Source organism: Cygnus olor, chromosome 29, assembly GCF_009769625.2.
Source record: "Cygnus olor isolate bCygOlo1 chromosome 29, bCygOlo1.pri.v2, whole genome shotgun sequence".
Taxonomy (NCBI): domain Eukaryota; kingdom Metazoa; phylum Chordata; class Aves; order Anseriformes; family Anatidae; genus Cygnus; species Cygnus olor.
Window position 1 is genome coordinate 563,610 of NC_049197.1, and position 15,587 is coordinate 579,196.

The following is a 15,587-nucleotide window of genomic DNA, read 5'->3' on the forward strand; positions in this document are numbered from 1 at the left end:
GGGCCAAGCGGTGGGCGCGCCCTCGGGCCGCCGCCCCGTCGGGGCTCCCGGGGGCTGAGGTCAGCGGCCGCGGGGAGGCCCCGGGGCGCGGCCGGGAGGGCCCTGCCCGGGGCCGTGCCACCAACGGCGGGGCCCGACCCCCCCCTCCCCATTCCCGTTACACCGGGGGGGGCTGCTCTGGCGGTCCCCACTGCGCCCCCCCCCTCCCCCCAAGCACCCCCCGGCCCCGTACTGTCCCCGGTTCCCCCCGCACCCTCTGTCCTCTCCCTTTCCCCGTTCCCGGCCCCCCCCCGATGTCCCCGCTCGTCACCCCCCCGCCCTCCCGGGGCTCCCCCCTCTGCCTCCCGCCAGCTGGTGGCACCGGGGGGCGGTGCTCGGGACCCCCGCCCCCTCCCGGGGCGTTTTCTGGAACCCGGCAGTGGGGGGCGGCTCCTGCAGCCGTCGGGGCTCCCGGTGCTCTCGGTGCTCCCGGTGCTCCCGGTGTCCCGGCGTTACCTGCCCCGGCGGAGGGGAGCCGGGGCCCGGGCTGGGAAGGAGCTGCGCGTCCGGTCCCGTCCCGTCCCGTCCCGTCCCGTCCCGTTCGGTCCCGTCCCGTCCCGTCCCGTCCCGTCCCACCCCGTCCAGCCCGTCCCGTCCCGTCCCGTCCCGTCTCGTCCCGTTCGGTCCCGTCCCGTCCCGTCCCGTCCCGTCCCACCCCGTCCAGCCCGTCCCGTCCCGTCCCGTCCCGTCCCGTCCCGTCCCGTTCGGTCCTGTCCCCTCCGTCCGGTCCCGTCCCGTCCCGTCCCGTCCCGTCCCGTCCCGTTCGGTCCTGTCCCCTCCGTCCGGTCCCGTCCCGTCCCGCCCCGTCCCGTCCCGTCCCACCCCGTCCAGCCCATCCCGTCCCGTCCCGTCCCGTCTCGTCCCGTTCGGTCCCGTCCCGTCCCGTTCGGTCCCGTCCCCTCCGTCCGGTCCCGTCCCGCCCCGTCCAGTCCCATCCGTCCCGTCCAGTCCGGTCCCGGGACGGGACTTTACTGGTGCCCGGTAGCACCGGGACGCCCCCGCCAGCACCGGCCACACGGGGAGCGGCTCCAACCCCCCACCCCCGTGCACTCCCCAGGGCCCCCTCTCCCGTGCACCCGAGACCCCCCCACCTCGACGCCCCCCCCCGCCCCGACGGAGCCCCCCCCGCGCCCCTCCCCCCCCTCCCCGACGTGCCCCCCCCCCATCGATGCAAGCCCCCCCCCCCCCGCGCTGCTGCATCCGCTGCCATGGAAACGGCCGGCGGCCCGCGCCCCCCCCGCGCCCCCGGGCCGGTGTTGGGGGGGGGGGGATTAAAAAAAAACGGGGGGGGGGGGAACCGGGAGCTCTCGCGAGATCGGCGCGCTCGGGCCTCCGCTTCCGGCGGCGGGAGCGGTGCAGAGTCAGCTGCGGGCGGGGGCGCCACCGGCACCGGCACCGGCACCGGCTCCAGGTGCGGGGCTCGGCGGGGGGGGGGCGCGGCGGGGCTGCTCCCCCCCCCCGAGGGGGGGAGGGAGGGGCGCTGCCCGCAGCGGGGCGCAGCGTGGGAGGAAGAGGAGGAGGAGGAGGAGGATGGAGGAGGCGGGGGGGGGGGGGGCGCCGTGCACCGGTGGGCGCAGTGCGGAGGGGGGGGGGATGCAAAGTGCATTGGGGGGGGCATCGCCGCGGGGGCGGCGCATCGCGGTGGGGGGGGGGCGATGCGGTGCCCGGGGAGGGGCGCGGTGTGTGGGGGGGGGGGCGTGAGGGGCGCTCGGGGAGGTGCAGAGGGGGGGGGGGCACGGCGCGGGGGTGGGGGGGATGCGGTGGGGGGGGCGCAGCGTTTTAGGGCCGCGTTGCGGTTCGGGGGGGGGGGAGAATGCGCTGGGGGGGGAGCGGGGGGCGGTGCGTTGGAGGGGCACAACGCGAGGTGGGGGGGGAGCGACCCCCACACACACACGGCGGGGGGGCGGCAGGGCCTGGGGGGGAGGCGGGGGGGGCGCGGGGCGGGGGTCGGTGCCGCGGGGGGGGCGCGGGGGTGTGCAGGGGTGGCGCGGGGCGCCCCCCCCCCCCCCCGGGGGGTGGGGAGAAGCGGCGGCGAGGGGGGGGCTGGGGCTGGGGGCGGCCCCACCGGCGGGGGGGGGGGCGGGCTGGGCCCCCCCAGCCTGCTTCGGGGCGGCTGTGGGGCTGGGCACTACACGTGGGGGGGGGGCGTAGGGGACCCCCCCCCCCCATAATTTGGGCAGGGAGCCAGCCCCGTGCCTCAGTTTCCCTCCATGGGGTGCCCTGGCTTGGCCCTGCTGTAGGGGGGGGGGGCAAACCCCCAGCATAGCCCCCCCCCCCCCCCCCCCCCCCCCCCAAAAAAAAAAAAGAAACTGCGCACGGACAACCCCAATGGGCTGCACGGCCCCAGGGGGGCTCTGGCACTGGCCCCCACCCTAAGCCCCACAGCACAACCCGCCTCTACCCGGGATGTAGGGCTCAATGCAGCCCCCCCAGGGCTTGGGGCCGGGGGGGGGGTCACCCCTGTCCCCAGCGCTCGCCCTGTGCCCCGCAGGATTCGGCCTCGCCGTCAGCAGCGCCGCCGTCACCATGGGCAACATCTTCGGGAACCTGCTGAAGAGCCTGATCGGGAAGAAGGAGATGCGGATCCTGATGGTGGGGCTGGACGCCGCCGGCAAGACCACCATCCTCTACAAGCTGAAGCTGGGCGAGATCGTCACCACCATCCCCACCATCGGTGGGCACGGGGGGGGGCGCGGAGCCGGGGCACCTCCCCGCCGGGGCTGCCTCAGTTTCCCCCAGCTGGGATCTCCCCCACCACCACCACCACCACCACCACGGGGCCGGCGGTGTCGGCGCGTGCCGTGAGTTTCCGTCCTCTGTCGCTCCCCGCAGGGTTCAACGTGGAGACGGTGGAGTACAAGAACATCAGCTTCACCGTGTGGGACGTGGGTGGGCAGGATAAGATCCGGCCCCTCTGGCGGCACTACTTCCAAAACACCCAGGGTAGGTCCCCGCGGGGCCGGTGGGCGTGGGGGGCGCACGGAAAGCGGGGGCTGTCCCGGGGCCGGCCGCATCCTGCGCTCCCAGCACCGCTGGGGTGTCTTCGTCTTGCCCCCAGGGCTGATCTTCGTGGTGGACAGCAATGACCGGGAGCGGGTGAACGAGGCGCGGGAGGAGCTGATGCGGATGCTGGCGGAGGACGAGCTGCGGGACGCCGTGCTCCTCGTCTTCGCCAACAAGCAGGTGGGGCTGGGACCATCCCCGGGGTGGCGGGGACGGTGTCCGGGTCCCCGTGGCAGGACCGTGCCCACCCCTGCGACGTTGGGGCTGGTGCCCAACGGCGCCCGTGGCAGGACCGTGCCCGTCCCCGAGACGTCGGGGCTGGTCTTTTAGCAGCCCCCCTGCAGCGGATCCGTGCCCATCCCCTCGGTATCAGGGCGGGTGGCCGTGAGCTCCCGTGGCAGGATCGTGCCCGTCCCCACGGCCTCGGGGTCTCCATTTAACAGCCCCCCCCCCCGTGGCAAATCCGTGCCCGGCGTCTCAGCACCAGGACCGGTGTTGAGCGAGCTGGCTGGAAATCGTGCCCATCCTCGTGGCGTTGGGGCTGGCATCGGCGGCCACGCAGCCGGTGCCCGTCCCCGTGGCATCATGGGGGGGGGGGGGTGTGACCCCCTCAACCCCCCCCCGTCTCTGCCCTAGGACCTGCCCAACGCCATGAACGCGGCGGAGATCACGGACAAGCTGGGGCTGCACTCCCTGCGCCACCGTAACTGGTACATCCAGGCCACCTGTGCCACCAGCGGGGACGGGCTCTACGAGGGCCTCGACTGGCTCGCCAACCAGCTCAAGAATAAGAAGTGAGCGGGCGGCCGCCGGCCCCGGCCCCCCCCCCCGCCCCCCCCCCGCACGCCCCCCCGGCCCCTCCCGGGGCCCTGCCAGGCCCCCCCGGCCGGCCGGGGCCACCCCCTCCCCGCGCCCCCGGCCGCCCCCTCCCCGCCCCGGTTGGGTTTTGCTTTCTTCTGGCACCGGTTGCTGTGGGGTTTTGCCTCTTTCTCTGGGGTCTTCTCGGTTCCCCTCGGATCTCGTGTGTGCGTGCGTGGAAATATATCTATATATAAAGTATCTGGGGGGCCGGGGGCCCCCCCCGGGGCCGGGGGCAGAGCCTTGGGGAGGGGGACGGGGAAGGGGCCCACGCAGGGTCGGGGGCGTGCTGGGGCGCCTCGTTCCCATCCCCCTCCCCGTGCATGCCCCCGTCCCCCATCCCCTTCCTGTGGACCAAATGCGGGGGCCCCCAGGGCAGGCGTGGGGGCAGTGGGGCCTCGGGGGGCCTTTGGGACCACCCCCACCCCCCAGGCCTTCTCCCAGCCCCGTGTGCCCCCCCCCCCCCCGGGGGTCCCACACGTCCCCAGCCCCCCGATGTCACTTCGAGGCAGGTCTCCTCCCCGCGGCGCGACCCCCGGGGTGTGGGGGGGGCGGGGAATGGGGCGGCCGGGCCCCTCGCGGTCCCTGCGGCTGTGCCCTCTCCCCCGGCCGCCTGCACCCCAACCCCATGCCAGCATAGCGATTGTATGTCCCTGCCCCTCACGGACGGACGGACGGACGGATGGCCCCGTACTGTAGCCCCCCCTCCCCGGCACTGTATTTATACCCCTGGTCTGTGCTTGGTGTGACGTGTCGCTGCGGCTCTGCCCCGTCCGGGGACGTGTGTACTTGCCTTCCCCCCACCCCCCCCCCCCCCACGCCTGAGACGCTGGGTGACCCCTGCCCCCCCCCCCCCCTTGGATATTAAACATGTTTTACGTAGCGCTGCCCCACAGCTCTTCTTCCGCAGCCCCCATGGTACGGGGGGGGGGAAGGGGGGATGGACGTCTGGTCCTGGGGAGGGCGACGGTGATGGACAGCCCTGGGCTGGTTTTAATTAGAAAGAGCTTAGCGGGGCGAGGGGGGCTGGTGGGGGGGCGGGGAGGGGATCCCCCCCTTCCCAGGCCCATCTTTAAGGGAATAGGGGATGAAACGGTAAATCCCATTAGCGTTAATCCTGGTTGGGGTGTGGGGACGGTGCCAGCGCTGGGCTGGGTGCGAGCGGGGCTGCGCCCCCCGGTGTCCCCCCCCCCGCTTTGGGCCAGGGGCGCCTCAGAGTCATCTTTGCTGCCAACGCCGCTGTCCTCGTCCCCATGTCCCCTTGAGTTTGGGGGCTGTCACCACCCCGGTGTGGATGGCACGGAGCTGTGGTGTGGGTTCCCTGGACGCCAGGGCTCCTCCGGCATGGGGTCCGGAGCTATAGGGCCGGGGTCCCCGGTGGGATGGGACGTGGTGGGGGCGTGGGCAGCCAGCACCCCCAGCCCGGAGCCAGCACCGGCGCGTTCCCACCGGCCGTGCCGGGGGCTTTGTCTGGCGAAGGCCAGCCCCGTGCTGACCCCCCGGCCCTAATCCCATTAGCTCCCGGCCCCCGAGCCGCCAGCCCGGCTTCGCCACCTCTCGGCAACCGGGGCTGGTATGTGGGTGCCCCGGCGGGGCCGGCGTGCCGATGCCGTCGCCCGGGAGCTGCACCGGGGCCTACGCCGGCACCGCTGCCAGTGGGGCCGCTGACACCAGAATGGGACGGTGGGGCCAGGCTGCCCTGGGCATGCATGTGGCCCCCCCCAGATACTAGTGTTGCCCCCCCCCCGAGAGGGGCTGCCTTTGCTAACCGGGCCCACCGGGATCCCCCTGTGTCGGAGCTGCCCCGCTCGTGTGCCCCTTGCCCGGGGCTGGTGTCCCCCGGGCACGGGGACGTGAGGACGTTTGGGTGGGGGCCAGCTCAGCCCCAGGCTGCCCTCCTGGCTCCCCCAGGACCACCGGTGGGGTTTTTTGGGAGGGTCCCACACGCCCGGTGCGCGCTATGGGGGTGCTGGGGGGGCCGCGTGTGCGTGCAGCTGGAGGGATGGTTCGTGTGCCGGGAGGGGTGCTGAGCCCCCGGGGGGGGGGTACCGGGGGGGGGGGGAGATGCTGTCTGCCGGTTTCTCCAGGCTTTGCTGCCGCCTGCTGGCACCGGGGCCGTACGGCGCCGGGACACCGGGACTGCACCTCCCCGACCACCACCCGGTGACCGGAGCCGCCCCCCCCCCCCCGAGCGCGGACGGACGCGTGTCCCCTGGTGCTGGCGGGGGGCGGGGGGGGGACAGGCCCAGGCGTTCCCCGGGGGGCTCGGGGCTGCCCCCCCACCGCCGGCTGCGCGGCCCCGGGAAGGCGCAGCGGAGCGGGACCGCCTCGACGGGCCCCCCCCCCCCGGTCCCGGGACTCGACGGGCACCCCCGGTCCCGGGGGCTCCCCGAGGGTTCATCCCCGGTCCGGGCTCGGGGCAGCCCCGGTGTCGACCGCGGGGGCGGGGCCGCGGGGCCGGGAGGCGGCGCCCCGCGGGGCCTGGGAGTGCCCGGGGCCGGGCGGGGCGGTCCCGGTACCTCCGCCGCCGCCGCCGCCGCCGCCAGCCCCGGCCATGCCGCCCCCCGCCGCGCTGCTGCTGCTCGCCCTGCTCCTGCCCCCCGCCGCCGCCGCCGCCACCGAGAGCGAAACCGAAAGCGGAGCCCGGGGGCTGCGCCTGGAGACGCTCGTGAGCACCGGAGGGAACCGGGCACCGACCGGAGGGAACCGGGGCCGCGTGGGCACCGGGGACACCGGGCGGTCCCGGTTGCACGGGGGAGCTGGGGAACGGGGAGGGACCGGGGGCACGGGGAAGGACCGGGGGCACCGGGCGGGGGGGGTTGGAGGGGGGGGGGAGAACGGGAGGTTACGGGGCGGGGGTTTGGGGGTTAACGGGAGCACCGGGGGGGGACCGGGGACACCGGGGAGCCGCGTCCGCGCCACCGGGTGGGCACGGGGCGGGGGGGGGGGGGGGTCCCGGCTGCGCGGAGCTCCCGGGGGCTCCCGGGGCACGTGGGGCTGAGCGGGTCCCGGGGAGGGAGGGAGGGGAGGGGGGGTCCGGTGGAGCCGGGGCCGCGCGGGGGGGACTTGGGGGGGGGGGGGTCATGGCCCCCCCGCCCCGTGACCCCCCCCGCCCCGTTGCAGGTGGCGCCCCCCGAGGGCTGCACGGAGCTGTCGGCGCTGGGGGACACGGTGCACATCCACTACACGGTGCGGGCGGCGAGGAACACGTCAGCACTGCGCTCCGGCGGGGGGGGGGGGGGGGCGGGCCGGGGGGCGGCACCGGGGAGGCTCCGGCACCGGCACCGGGATGGGCACCGGGACTGCCGCGGGGTGGGCTTGGAGTGGGAACGGGGCTGGCACCGGGACCAGCACGGGGGGAGCATCGAGGTGGCACCGGGAGCCACGTGGGGGCTGCCCTGGGTAGCCCCGGTGCTGGCACCGGGACCGGCGTGGGGGTGTCCCTGGGTGGGGGGGGGGGTCCCTGCGGGGCACGGGGTCCAGTATGGGGGCGGCACTGGGGTCAGCCCTGGTTGTAGCATGGGGGTGGCACTGGGGGGCTCAGGCCAGCACCGGCGTGGCAGCGGGGCAGGGCCGGTGCCGGCACGGGGACGGCCCCGGAGCAACGCCGGGACCCGCGTGGGGACAGCCCCGGGGCAGAGCCCCCGCTGCCACCCCCCCGCGGTGACCGTCCCCGTGCCCGTGCGTCCGCAGGGCAGCCTGGAGGACGGCCGGATCATCGACACCTCGCTGAGCCGCGACCCGCTGCAGGTGGAGCTGGGCAAGCGCCAAGTGATCCCCGGTGAGTGTTTGGCTGGGGGGGGGGGGAGATAAAAATGGGGTGTGGGGTCCCGCTCACCCCCCCCCGCCTTCTCCTCGCAGGCCTGGAGCAGAGTCTGCTGGACATGTGTGTGGGGTAAGGCCGGTGGCGGGGCGAGGGCGGTGTCCCCAGCCCTGTCCCCTCCGCCGCGGTGCCACCGCCGGGCTTTGGAAGCGGGCCTGGCCCCGCGGGCTCACGCCGACGGCTTCTCGCCGGGGCAGGGAGAAGCGGAGAGCCATCATCCCCCCGCACCTGGCGTACGGCAAGCGGGGCTCCCCGCCGACCATCCCCGGTAAGCGCAGCCCCCGCGGGGATCCCGCAGCAGCCGCCCCCCCCCCTCGCTGCGGTCCCCAGCCCCGCTCAGGCGCTGCTGCCCCCCCCTCCAGGCGACGCGGTGCTGCGGTTCGAGGTGGAGCTGGTGGGCCTGTCGCGGGCCAGCTACTGGCAGAAGGTGGTGAACGAGGTCCTGCCGCTGCTGTGCCTCGGGCTGGTCCCGGCGCTGCTGGGGCTCATCGGGTACCACCTCTACCGCAAGGCCAGCAGCCCCAAGCTCTCCAAGAAGAAGCTGAAGGAGGAGAGGAGGAACAAAGCCAAAAAGAAATAAAGCCTCCCCTCGGTAGCCGCAGCTGCTCTGCGCCTGCTCTGTCTGCCTCCGGGGGCTGTGGGGGGGATAAGAGCAGAGAGAGGGGGCTCAGCGCCCCCAGCTTGGCGCTCCCCGCCTGCCCTGGGACGTGGTCCAGCCGAGGAGCGGAAGATTCGGAGCCAAGAGGGCAGTGGCAGGACCAACAAAGCTCCGTGGGACCAGAAATAAGACCCGGAACGCATTTTGGGCGCAGTTTGGCTCTTTTATTTCAGCTCCACGGTGCCCCTGAGCACCAGGCGCCCCGGTCCGCAGGACAAGGCTCAGCTCCAGCCGGTGCCATCAGAGCCGGGGATGGGGCCCGGGGAGGCGTCCCCCCCAGGGAGGCTGCGGGGGGGTGCAGCGCCCTGATGCCGACGTGCGCAGGCCCTGGGGACGCGGCTCTTGTGCTCGACGGCCAGCAGCGGGTTGGGCTTGCTGAGCGCCTCGGGGCTGACGGAGAGCCCCTCCAGATACTGCTGGAGCAGCCCCCGCAGCTGCTGGTTCTTGCGGCTCACGGCCGCCCGCTCCCGTGCCAGCGCCCGCTCCTCCAGCCTCGCCTTGTTGAAGCGCTGCCAGAAGCGCTCCAGCCCCACGTAGTCCTGCAGGGCCTGGGAGAGAGGCAGGGAGAGAAGGGCAGGGGTCCCAGACCTGCCCGCGAGCGAGCCAGGCCACCCCCAAGGGACGTCTGTCCCTCGTCCCCACCCCGCAGGGCCTCGGAGCCCAGCACGGCCTCCTCACCTGGGCCAGAGGCTCCGCGGGCTTCTCCTTGAGAACCCTGTCGGCGTCAAAAAGCTCCCCCTCTGCCAGCGAGGACGGGTAGAACGGCAGCACCTTCTCCCCCTCCGTCTCCAGCCCGCGGCACATCTCGGCCAGCCGCAGGACGCGCTCCGCCTGCGAGGAGGAAGGAGAGCGAGGAGGCAGGGAGCGGGGCCGGCTGCACCCCGGGCTCCCCGGCACGCTGCGGGGGCAGGGGGCAGCGGGCATGGCCCCGGCCTCACCTTCCCCACAACTTGTGCCAGCGCCCTCAGGGCGGCGTTGCTCTGCGCCGTGAGCCTGGCCAGGCTGCCGTGGGCCTTGGCCCGGGCTCGGTTCATCTTGCTCTTGAGCTCCTGGAGCTGCCTGAGCGCAGCCTCCTTCTCCTCCCGCGCGCGCCGGTTCTGCTCCTCGTTCTCCCGGAGCCGAGCCGCGAGCCGAGCCTTGGTGGCCGCCACCAAGTCCTAGAGGCAGAGGAGCTGTGAGCGGGGCAGGACAGGCTGTCCCTGCTCCTGGCGCCCCACCCGCACTTTGCCGCCACCTGGAGTTTTTGTAGCTTCTTTGCCTGCAGCTCGATCTCCCTGGAGCTCTTCACGTCCTTCTGCTTCAGCCCCTCGAAGGCGATTTTCCGGTGCTCGGTGGCCTCGGCGTAGCTCTGCGTGGCGGCGCGGAACCGCTCCCAGAGCCCCTCCATCTTCCCACCCAGCTGCAGGCGGCTGTACTGCTTCTCCTGCAGGCTCTGGGGGGAGAGAGCGGTGGGTTCCCCTCGGCTGCCGGGACCCCACCGTGTGCTCCCCAGCCCTAAAAGCCTCCTCAGCAGAGCCAGCTACTCGATGGGACGCTGAAGAGCCCGGCCGGTTCCTCGTGCCTTGCTCTTTATGTCATCCCGGGCGCTCTGGAAATTCGTCGTGGCCTCGTGGTCGTCCCTGGCGTAGTTCTGCTCCAGGGCCAGCACCACGTCCCGCAGGTAGCGGATTTCGTGCTCGTGCTGCTCCAGGATGGCCCTCCTGGGGAAATGGCCGGGGAGCTGCCGAGAGCAGCACGGGGCAGAGGCGGGGACGTGCCAAGAGAAGCCGCAGCTGTCCGGATCGGGCCGGGAGCGGGCTCAGCACCAGGGCAGGACACCCAACGGGTTCCGCCGCCGTCCCCCTCCCCGTCCTCGCTACCTCTCCGTCTCAAATTCGGCCTTCAGGGCCTGCAGCTGGGCATCGAATCCCTCCTCCAGGCAGGCCAGGCGGCAGCGCTGAAGCTGCAGCAGGCGGTCCACGTTGTGCAGGTGGCTGCCGAGCGCCCGGGCGTGCTGCGCTTCCGCCTCCTCCACGTCCGTGACCAGGGACTGCAGCGGGGAGGGGGGGGGGGGCGTCACGATGGGGGTCCCGGCACGGCCTCCCCCCCTCCCACCAGCCCCTCGCTCACCTCGATGACGCTGTCCTTGCAGTCCAGCACCCGCGCGAAGGCCTGGCTCAGGACGGCGACGTCCTCGCGCAACTCCTTCTCCTTGACCTCCCGCAGCGCCGCGCGCCACTGGGCCGTGAGCTTGTGGAGGCTCAGGGCGCTGCTGCGCTCCTCCTTGGCCAGCTTGTCCTGCGCGGGGGCTGTGAGCCGCAGACCCCCCCCCCCCCCGGAAGCCCTCCCAGGACCCCTCCCCCCCCCCCCGGGGATCCTCCCTGGGCTGCCCTCCGGGACTCCCCTGTGGAACCACCCGGGATCCCCCCTGCGCCCCCCTCGGGACCCTGCCTGGAACCCCCCGGGACCCCCCCCGCGACCCCCCCCCGGGACTCCCCCGGGACCCCCCCCAGAACCCCCTGCCCCCCCTCCCCCCCCGAGAGCCCGCCGGGACCCTCTGGACCCTCCCCGGGCCCCCCCGGATCCTTCCGGCTCCCCCCTCGGGACCCCCCCCCCCCCCCGGGACCCTCCCCGTAACCCTCTGGAACCCCCCCGAGACGCCCCCGGGACCCTCCAGGACCCCCCCCCCCCCCCGGATCACCCGGGACCCCCCCGGGATCCCCTCAAGGCCCCCCCCGGCCCCCCTCCCCCGTGCCCCTCCCTCACCTTCAGGAACCTGGCGAGCAGCTCCCGCCTCACCTTGGCCGCCTCCTCCTCGGCCAGCGCCTGGCTCTGCAGCAGCAGGAGCCGGTCCTCCGCCGCCACCGGCATGGTGCCCGCCCCCCCTCGCTCCCCCCCCCCCCGGCGCCGTCCCGGTACCGGCTGCGGCCTCCCAACGCCCCCGGTCCCGCCGCCGGCGTCGCGCCGGTCTCCTGGCAACCGCCACTTCCTGTCCGGCCCGGCCCCACTTCCGGCAGCGAGCGGAAGAGCGCCTCCTAGCTCGGAGGAACGCCCTCGCAGCCCAAGGGGCGCGGCCACGCTGCCCGCCGACGCTTCGCTATTGGCCGGGGTACCGGCCGCCTCCACGGCGATTGGCTAGCGGGAGCCGCCGTGGGCGGGGCGCGGCGGGCGGCGGGGTATATAAGGGCGCTGCGGCGGCTGGGCGCGGGGTTGGCGGGCGGGCGGGAGCGGGGAGGGATTCGGTCGCGCTGCCGCCGCCGCAGCCGCCGCCATGCGGGAGCGGAGGCCGCCGGCGGCAGCACCGGCTCGGTGCAAGTTGGTGCTGGTGGGCGACGTACAGTGCGGCAAAACGGCCATGCTGCAGGTGCTGGCTAAGGACTGCTACCCCGAGGTGAGCCCGCGCCGTTTCCCGGGCGCCGTTTCCCGGGCGCCGTTTCCCGGGCGCCGTTTCCCGGGCGCCGACTGTCCCGGTGCCGACTGTCCCGGTGCCGTTGCAGACGTACGTGCCCACCGTGTTCGAGAACTACACGGCGTGCCTGGTCAGCGAGGAGCAGCGGGTGGAGCTGAGCCTCTGGGACACCTCCGGTACCGGGAGGGGGCCGTCATGTACCGGGGAGGGGGGGGGGGGCGGATAAATGCCCCTCCGGTACCGGGGAGCTGGGGCGCAGCGCGAGGCTGTGCGGTACCGGGGCGGGGGCAGCTCCGACCCGGGGGGAGGCATTTGGGGGGGGGGGGGCTGGTGGAGCCCTGCATGGCTTGGGGGGGGCTGCAAATGGGGGCTTGGGGGGGCCGCAGAAGGGGCTGCGGCAGAGGCAGCCCCGCAGTGGGGATGCTGCGGTTGGGGGGGGGGGGGGGCATAGCGGGGGGGGTTGGCTGGGGGGTGCCCTAATTCTTGGGGTTAAGGGAGTTGGGGGGGGGGGGGGGTCCCTGGGGGCTGGCTCGGTGGGAGGGCACAGACATGGGCTGGGGGAAAGGCAGGGCTGGATCCTGTTCTGGAGGGTGCTGAGCACCCATCCGACCCCCCACCCCCCCCCACCCCCTCCAGGTCCAGACCCCCCCCGCATCATCCCTGGGGGAACGGGGGGGGGATAACAGCGCGTCCTGGCATCTCCCTCGCCCTGGGCATCCCCAAAGAGCCCGGCTGGGGGGGGGGGGGGCACAGGGCAGCCCTGCCCTGCTGCTGCAGTGTCCCCCCCCGGTTGAAGGGGGGGTCCCCACCACCCGCCATCCCTGCGTTGCCATGGCGATGCGCTGGCGCAGCCTCTTTGCTATTCCGCGCACGGAGCGTCTGGGCTGCAAAACCCCTCCGAGGCCTTTTGGGGTCGGGTTGGGGGGGGGGGGGGGCACCCCGGCCTCCCCCATATCTCAAGGGAGCACCCTGCCACCCCCGCAGCCCCATCCCCCTGCTGTCCCCCGCATGGTGCCGGTGGCCTTGGCTCCCCAGAGACCCCGTGGGGGTGGCAGCTGCATCCCCCCCCTCCCCCCTGGTCCTGGCTGCCCCCCCCCCCCCCCCCCCCCCCCCCCCCGGCTGCTGCAGGGCCGTTATATAAATGCCACGGGATCCGTTTGCTGCTGCCTCGTTAAGGGTGATGGAGACTTCGGTGGGGTGGGGGGAGCACCGGTGGCATTTTTTTTGGGGGGGGGGGGAACCCTCTAGGACTGCATGTGTCCATCCTTCCCCCCCCCCCCCAGCTGCCCTATGCCCGGGGGTCCTGGCCCCTTGGGGGGGGGAGTGGCAGTGCGGTGACACCGCCTTCTCCTCCCAGGTTCCCCCTACTATGACAACGTGCGTCCCCTCTGCTACAGCGACTCGGACGCCGTCCTGCTCTGCTTCGACATCAGCCGCCCCGAAACCCTGGACAGCGCATCCAAGAAGGTGGGGGGGCACCCGGTCCCCGTACGTGCGTTCTTCCCCATGGCCCAGAAAATCGGGGGGGGGGGGGGGCGCATTTTGGGGACCCCAGGGTTCCTTCAACTGATGCCAGCTTCGTGCCCGCAGTGGAAGACGGAGATCCTGGATTACTGCCCCACCACGCGGGTGCTGCTCATCGGCTGCAAGACAGACCTGCGGACGGACCTGAGCACGCTGATGGAGCTCTCCCATCAGAAGCAGGCACCCATCTCCTACGAGCAGGTCGGGGGGGGGCGCTGGGATGGCGATCCGGGGGAGGGGGGGGGGGGGTTTGGGGTGCTGTGCTGGCCTGACGCCGTGTTGTGCTGCAGGGCTGTGCCATGGCCAGGCAGCTGGGAGCCGAGAGCTACCTGGAGTGCTCGGCCTTCACCTCGGAGAAGAGCGTCCACAGCATCTTCCGGACCGTGTCCGGCATCTGCCTCAGCAAAGCCCCCCCACAGCCCCCCAAAAGCCCCGCGCGCGGCCTCTCCAAGAGACTCCTGCACCTGCCCAGCCGCTCCGAGCTCATCTCCTCCGCCTTCAAGAAGGAGAAGGCAAAAAGCTGCTCCGTCATGTGAGGGGGGGAGGATAGGGATGCCTTCCCCCTCCCCCCTCGCCAAGCCCCCAGTTCCTGGGACAGGCTGGGGGCCAGATGGGGCTGCGGTGCCCCCCCCCCCCCCCCGCCCTGAGGAGGATGGGGTGCTCGCCGCCCTCCCATCACACCGCTTCCCCCACCAGTACGTGCTGGGGCCCGGGGCTGGGGGGCAGTCCCCCCGGAGCTGCCGTGTGTGTGTTGGGGGGGGGGACACCTGGGGAGGGACCTTGCTCGGTGGCTGCTCCCGAGCCCCCGGCCCAGCGGGATTCATCCACGGACTCATCCTTTTTCTTTGAATGCCCAGTTGGTGTCTGGCTCTGCCCCATCCCTCATCTGCTGCTTGGCCCCGGGATGCCTCGGGGTGCGCCCCCCCCCCCCCGAGCCCCGGTGGGGAGCGGGGCTCCGGGGAGGGGGCGGCTGTTTTATAGACTGTCTCTTGGGGTGACTCTGTTCAATGTTCAGTGTTATTAAAAAGCTTATTTATTATCGGAAAAATATAACAACTACCCACGTGCAGCAGGTGCCTGGTGCTGTGTTTGGGGGGGGGGGGTTCAGCCCTGGCACTCCCCAGCGCAGGTTCCTTTCTGGAGTGCTACACCTCACGGTGCCAGCAGGGAAAGGTGACGTGATGCCAGCAGCTGGCTGTGCTGTCACCCATGGGTGGTGATGTAGTGTGACCCAGGGTGAAGTCCCTGGGGTGGGGTGGGAGTCCTGGAGCTGTGTGGCCCCCCCCCCCCCCGGGGTGGGCCAGGGCTCTGCCTGTGTGCTGTGGGGCAGCCTCGGGTACCCCATAAGGGTCCCTACGGGGGTCTCCTGCTGCCCCCAGCCCCTTCTGGCTCTACCTGGTCCCCCAGCAAGGGGACAGCTTGGGGATGGGGGGGTAATTGTAGGGGTAGGGGATTGGGGACAGATGCTGTGCTGGTTGTGGGGCTCTTGCATGGAGCAGTGGGGTGTTGGGGGGGGTGTCCGCAACTGAAGGAGTCACAGCAGTGGCTTTGTGGGATTCTATAATACCCGAGGACACAGAGGCTTTTTTTCTTTATTTTTTTTCCCTTATTATAAATCATTACTACTAAAAGCAGTATTTAGTTATGATTATTTACTTGTAGCAGCGGGTTCCCAGCCCAGCACACATCCTGCTCTGTCTGGGTCTTCTGCCACCACCAGGAAGACGTGTAAAGTCCCGCGTTCGTAAAAAGCCACCCAACAATTCGGCCTTCCTGCCGAGGGGTTAGACGCTTGGTGCTTATTACGTCGCCCTGTGGCGATGGCTGCGTAGAAAGTTAAAATATTAAATTTTTAAGATGAAAGCGTCTGGGGAGCAAGGCGTGCTGTGGTGCAGGCGCCTGCCCGCTGCGGCAGGAGGCTCTTGGAGGCAGCTGAGCTGCAAAGCCGGAGGCTCCCCGGCGCTGAGCCGCTCGTCACCAGCTTTGCCAGGAGTCATTGCGCTGTTGGCAGCCAGCACCGCAGGTTGGAAGAACAATGGAATTTTATTAGGCCTGTTTGGCTTAATTGGATTGTCCAGAAGGGATTGTGATCTATACATGCATATATGTTGTCAGGTCTGCGTATTCCCCAGTTATTATTAGTGCTTGGCCAGCCGTTACTCTGTAGGCTACAGTGTGTAGGTCCAGGATGAGTGAAATTACAGTATCTTTGGTAATTCATGTTATTAACAACTCAGTCTAAGGTTCCAGAATTCCAGACCAGCAAAAACATCATCACTTGTAACTGCTGATTC

The 15,587-nt window shown here is 72.2% G+C and overlaps 4 protein-coding genes across 6 annotated transcripts; 3 read left to right on the plus strand and 1 right to left on the minus strand.

The window, feature by feature from the left end:
- Positions 1-1,335: 1,335 nt before the first annotated feature.
- Positions 1,336-4,782, plus strand: ARF3 (ADP ribosylation factor 3). The gene is made up of 5 exons (XM_040539815.1): positions 1,336-1,450; positions 2,531-2,713; positions 2,872-2,982; positions 3,098-3,222; positions 3,679-4,782. Exons 2-5 carry the CDS (start codon positions 2,566-2,568, stop codon positions 3,838-3,840), a joined length of 546 nt encoding a protein of 181 aa, XP_040395749.1. The 5' UTR covers positions 1,336-1,450; positions 2,531-2,565; the 3' UTR covers positions 3,841-4,782.
- A 1,616-nt stretch (positions 4,783-6,398) lies between these two features.
- FKBP11 (FKBP prolyl isomerase 11) lies at positions 6,399-8,324 on the plus strand. Its single transcript, XM_040539814.1, has 6 exons — positions 6,399-6,568; positions 7,024-7,089; positions 7,594-7,681; positions 7,762-7,795; positions 7,921-7,991; positions 8,086-8,324. Exons 1-6 carry the CDS (start codon positions 6,455-6,457, stop codon positions 8,301-8,303), a joined length of 591 nt encoding a protein of 196 aa, XP_040395748.1. The 5' UTR covers positions 6,399-6,454; the 3' UTR covers positions 8,304-8,324.
- Positions 8,325-8,532: 208 nt separating this feature from the next.
- Positions 8,533-11,349, minus strand: CCDC65 (coiled-coil domain containing 65). Its single transcript, XM_040539768.1, has 8 exons — positions 11,127-11,349; positions 10,491-10,658; positions 10,241-10,410; positions 9,943-10,081; positions 9,616-9,813; positions 9,320-9,538; positions 9,060-9,212; positions 8,533-8,929 (listed from the first exon to the last, which is right to left on the minus strand). The coding sequence occupies exons 1-8, from the start codon at positions 11,229-11,231 to the stop codon at positions 8,603-8,605; spliced, it is 1,479 nt and encodes a 492-aa protein (XP_040395702.1). The 5' UTR covers positions 11,232-11,349; the 3' UTR covers positions 8,533-8,602.
- Positions 11,350-11,563: 214 nt separating this feature from the next.
- Positions 11,564-14,362, plus strand: RND1 (Rho family GTPase 1). Of its 3 annotated transcripts, XM_040539799.1 has the most exons (6): positions 11,572-11,751; positions 11,858-11,945; positions 13,127-13,236; positions 13,360-13,494; positions 13,584-13,816; positions 13,859-14,362. In XM_040539799.1, exons 1-6 carry the CDS (start codon positions 11,632-11,634, stop codon positions 13,938-13,940), a joined length of 768 nt encoding a protein of 255 aa, XP_040395733.1. In that variant the 5' UTR covers positions 11,572-11,631; the 3' UTR covers positions 13,941-14,362. The 3 variants fall into 3 exon arrangements, with proteins under 3 accessions (XP_040395732.1, XP_040395733.1, XP_040395734.1); XM_040539800.1 differs by having other exon boundaries at positions 13,584-14,362; XM_040539798.1 differs by having other exon boundaries at positions 11,564-11,751; positions 13,127-13,494; positions 13,584-14,362.
- The last annotated feature ends 1,225 nt before the right edge of the window (positions 14,363-15,587 follow it).